General features: G+C 63.3%; 2 protein-coding genes across 2 annotated transcripts in view; both read right to left on the minus strand.

The window, feature by feature from the left end:
* MEX3A (mex-3 RNA binding family member A) overlaps window positions 1–1365 on the minus strand; it is a 17647-nt gene extending 16282 nt beyond the window's left edge. Inside the window, exon 1 of the mRNA XM_077764065.1 lies at window positions 1319–1365. Within this exon, the coding sequence (XP_077620191.1) occupies window positions 1319–1365 (47 nt within the window). The remainder of the gene's footprint in view (window positions 1–1318) is intronic.
* RIT1 (Ras like without CAAX 1) overlaps window positions 1–4638 on the minus strand; it is a 245244-nt gene that overhangs the window by 159415 nt on the left and 81191 nt on the right. The window lies entirely within an intron of this gene.

Below are 4638 nucleotides of genomic sequence, written 5' to 3' on the forward strand. Positions count from 1 at the left end.
GCGCCGGGAGCACGTCCCCCCGCTCGGGTGGACAGAGTCCTCCTCTATAACATGAGAATAAATACCCTGCTGTGCTCACCTCCCAGGGCCGCCTGGAGACAGTGTTTCACTAGCGACAGAGCTATAAAGTTGGCGATTATATTGCTCCTCCCGCACTAAACATTTATTGAGCACCCAGCATGTACCCCATCTCCTTTACACACACTGACTGCCTAGCTCTAAGCTCCTGGAGAGATCGGTCCTGACCCATCAGACCAGTCAGGGTCTCGGCCAACCTCTTTCGTTAGCTCCTGATTGGAATCAAATTAGCCAATGAACAGAAAGAACCCAGAACAGGCCGGACGCAGTGAGTGCTCTATCAACAGCGCCAGCCCAGCGGGGGTGGCCGGGGGCGGGGAGGCGCCTCGAGGCAGGGCAGGGGCCTGTGGAGAGGAGCGGGGTGTGCAGGCTCAGGAAGGAGTGTGGTGACGTGCTGGGCTCAAGCGAGGGTGGCGCACCGCCCATGCCCCTGCCACGCGCCAGGGCCTGGGGATACAGTGGAGGCCGGACTCCTCCAGCCTCCCTTCAAGAGTCCCCCACACCGGGGGATAAACAGAGGCGTACACTGTGTCACTGCGGGTGATAAGACGCTGGGGGCTTAGCGGGGACACTAACCCGGCCTCAGGGGCACTCTCAGCTGAGCCTGGAGGGTGAGGAGAAGTTGGTCAGAGGGCAAAGCCTGTGCCAACTTCAGGCAGGTTAGCCTAGAAGTAGCAGAGAGGTCAGGATTCTTAGAATCTAGAGGGCAAGTGAGGAGGTTCCGGGGCACCGAGGGCTTGGACAAGCCAGCTCGAAGAATTCAGACTCTGTCCCCAGTACAGTGGGGTGCACCGTGAGCTTGAAGTCTTGTGGCAACATGCCAAGGTTTACATTTTGGAAAGATGGTTTGGGGAGGAGAAAGGACCGTGTGGAGGCAGGGGTGGAGGCAGGGAGACTCTCCCGCAATTACCCAGAATGGAGAGCGATTCTAGAGTTGGGGTCCACAGGGAAGGGCCTTTCCCTGGCCTTCCCAGGTCAGGTTGGCAGTCCCTGATCCGGGGACACCCTGTCGGGCAGGCGTGTCTGGATCCTCCCCGGCCCACAGGCCCACGGGGCAGGATGTGCGGGGTGCCTGCTCCGGGATATGCGTTTCCGGCCGGAGAGAAGTGCAGGCAGGGGAGTCCCTGGAGCCCCCGCCACCCAGCCTGTGGCCCTGGGGAGCAGGTTGCAAAGGGGAGGCCAGAAGGAAAGCTCTCCGGGCCGCAGGGCAGTTTGATGGCGGAAACACGAATGCTCCCACTTGCACTTGTGTTCTGCCCCGGTCCGGGGGTCCACGGTGGCCGTCATTGCGTCCTCATGTGGCCCAGCCCTGGCCGCCCCTTCCCGGGCCCCTCCTGCAGTGCCTGGCCGCGTCCTCAGCCTGCTCGGTGCCCTCCCTCGTGAAACTTGGTTTCTGGGAGAATGTGATTTGAATTAACTCCTGGGAGAAAAAAATCACAGAAACCAGGCGGTGGGGGGGGGGCTGGGGAGGGGGGAGGGAGTCATGTTTCCAAGTGTATTTTTCAAACTTTCCGATGGGAGTTTGGGAAACAACAGCCTTCTGGCTGCCAGCTTGGACCTGGCTCTCCAGGGGTTCCTGGGTCTGTCTGAAGGTCTTACCTTGGCCGCCAGTGCACCCAGGCCAGCCCTTTGGGTCTGCTTCATCATCCCAGAGGAGAGCCCCTCCCTGTCCTCCCCCCCCCACCCCCCGCCCATGCTGTCCCTGTCAGCGGGGCTCAGAGAAGTCTCTCCTGGGGGAAATGCGGTCTGTCCTCAGCTGCCACTGCACAGTGACAGCCTTCCGTCTACCCCCTTTCAGGGTGAACCATGGGGCCTGCAGTCACTCTGGCGAGCCCTCCGACCCTTGGGAATGACCATCAGCACCAGGGAGCCTGGGCTCCAGGAACGTCCTCTCTGCCCCAGCGGCTTCCTGTTTGTGCCCTCCTCTCTCACGTCTGTACCCGTTTCCAAGGGGCCCGTGGCTGGGGGTGAGAACCCACCAACACCCAGGGAGGAGCCTGCAGAACAGAGGCCTCACCCCCAGGAGGTGGGTGAGAGAGAAGGGGCGGCGTGTCCGTCCCTGCGCAGCACACATCTTGTGCCCTGGGAAGCGGTGTTAGAATTCCCGTCCTGCACACAGACTCCTGAACTCAGCCACGGCAGCGGATGGGTGCCCCGAGGGTGGTAGACAGAGGGAGGAGGAGGTGCCCTCCCCGAAAGTGCCCATCTGCTTCATGGGGGTCCGGGACTAGCTGTCCCCTCTCCCCTCCCAGCGTCTGACTAATCTTTCCTGGCACGGAGGCACATCCTGCCCCCCTGTGCCCGTGCCAGCAGCAGCCCGCATCACATGGGCCACATGTGGCTCCCCTTGAGCACATCCTCCCGCCTTCGTCCCTCCCCCTCTCTGCCTGGGGGCCTGAGCTGGGAGTGTCCCTGAGGACCCCTCTCTGCTGTCCTGCCCCCTCACAGTGACAGACTGGCTCCTTCCCCTCCTTTCCGCCCCCTCGTCCTCTCTCCCAACCTCCAGTCCTGGACATCTGGACTCCATCCTTCAGTGTCCCCTCCCTCACCGTATCCTGACTCCTGGGACCACCCCCCCTTTCCAGCTCCTACTGAAGAGCCCTTTGGGAAGGGGGCCTTTTGCAAGGTTAGAGCCCCCAGGGCTGTCCTAGGGTGGGGGAAAGCCTGGCAGCCCAGGGATTAAAGCCGCCAAGCCCAGCCCCCTGGCCCGTGGCCAGCCTGGGGTGGGGGGTGGATAGAGGTGACCCCAGGATCTGCGTGCATGGAGGAGTGTGAGTGAGCCTGGGCGGGAGGAGGGAGGGCTGAGGGGAGCGGTTTGGCTCACCCTCTCCCCGCAGCCTTTTGTGAGGGATAGGGAGGAGTCTGGAAGGCCCCCGGGCTACTGGCCTCCCTCCTCCTTCCTCCGTGCTTAGCAACCGTTGTTACTGGGTAAATATTTGCCCCACCAGGATCTGGGGCTGGAGCGCGGGTGTCGGCCCAGGCAGCGGCCCCTCTCCTCAATTCCTGGGCGTCTCCTGTGTCCAGCTCCCCTTTCCAAAGCCCCCTGGCCTGGATTCAAGATGTGACCCCACTGCCTTGTCCCAAAGCTCCATTCCTCCTCCCTCACAGACCGCTTCCCCAGCCTCCTCCCTTTACCCACTCTGATCTTTCCCTTCATCCCCACTCGCCCGCTGTGCTCACCTCTCTGAATCCACCTTCTACCCCTGATCCCCTAAGGTACCCGGGGGAGACCCCACCCCTGAGCTGGATAGGTCCCCACCACACCCCACCGGGAGCCCAGACTGGCTTTCCCTCCTGCTGTATCGTGGTGCTCACCGGAGTCCCGGGACCTCACCTCTCGGCTTCGGCAGGAAATATGCCCCACCCCTTAAGCCTTAGCTCAGCTGCCCTAGGCTCCAAAGGGAGAGAGGAGGGATGCGGGCTGTTTTGATGGATACCTGTCCATCCTCCATCCACCATCCCCAGGAAGCTCCGCTTCAGGAAGCCAGCACCATTTTCACCTCCTCTGGGGACAGAATTGAGGGAAAACCAAGGCCAAGAGGAAACAGATGCCCCCTCAGCCCCTCCCTGGGCAGCGTGAGAGTGCTCCGGCCTGAGCCCTCGCATCCTGTCCCAGCAGCTCCCACCCTGCTGCCCTCCCCCCTCCTCCAGCGGATTCCCCATCACCTGTCCCTGCGATGAAGAGCCCCTGGGGGTGTGGGGTCCAGGGCCACAATGAGGTGGGCTCTCCGGGTGCCCTGGAAGGTTTGGACTTACTGGGCATAGAGGGCAGCGCGGTGCCGGGCGGCAGGCCCAAGGGCTGGCTTAGGGAGCGTGGGGAGATGGACCCAGGCAGGTCTAGAAAAGAGGGGCTGGCCTGCATGATGCTCTAACGTTCCTCCCGGCTCTGAGGCTCTGAAGTCCTGGCTTCGAGGCAGTGGAGGGTGAAGCCCGGGCCCAAGGCCCCGCCCGTTCCCGATCTCTAGGGCCCTCCTTCCTGGTCTGCTGCCCACCCGCCCCACCTGCAGCCCCGGCCGCTGCTGCGGCGAGTGCCCCTTGCTCTGCCCCTGCCATCAGGAACCTGCCCTCTAACCAGCATCCTCCCTGCCACAGCCCACTTGACCAGTAGACCCCCCGCCCCCACCCCTGCTTAAAGGGCCCTGGGCGAGCTTGGAGGCGGGGACTGGCAGGCAGGGGGAGCCTCCGGGACGCATGGAGGGCCCTGCCCAGGTGGTCCTATAGTCGCGGACAATTTGTAAAAGATTATTTTCAGTTTTTAAAAAACTAGGCCCTCCCCGCAACGAGGAGAGGAGCATGTAGGAAGACCCAGCGACCGCTGGGCCCGGTGCCAGCTCCGAACCCCCCGCCCCAGCCACTGCTCCCGGCCGCTGGCCCCCCAGTTTCGGGCCCCAGCAGCGATTGGCCGGCTGCCGGGCGAGGGGCGGGTGAGAGGGAATCCTCTTCTGCCTCACTTCCCGGAAGCGTGCAGCGGCGCGGGGCCCGGGGACACTGTGCTGCAGCCCCGGGCCCCGGGGTTGTGGCGCTTGTTTGTTTCCTAGGCAACAGGGAGAGGAAACCCCC

The sequence above is a fragment of the Crocuta crocuta genome, unplaced genomic scaffold (assembly GCF_008692635.1).
Source record: "Crocuta crocuta isolate KB4526 unplaced genomic scaffold, BGI_CrCroc_1.0 scaffold528, whole genome shotgun sequence".
NCBI lineage: Eukaryota > Metazoa > Chordata > Mammalia > Carnivora > Hyaenidae > Crocuta > Crocuta crocuta.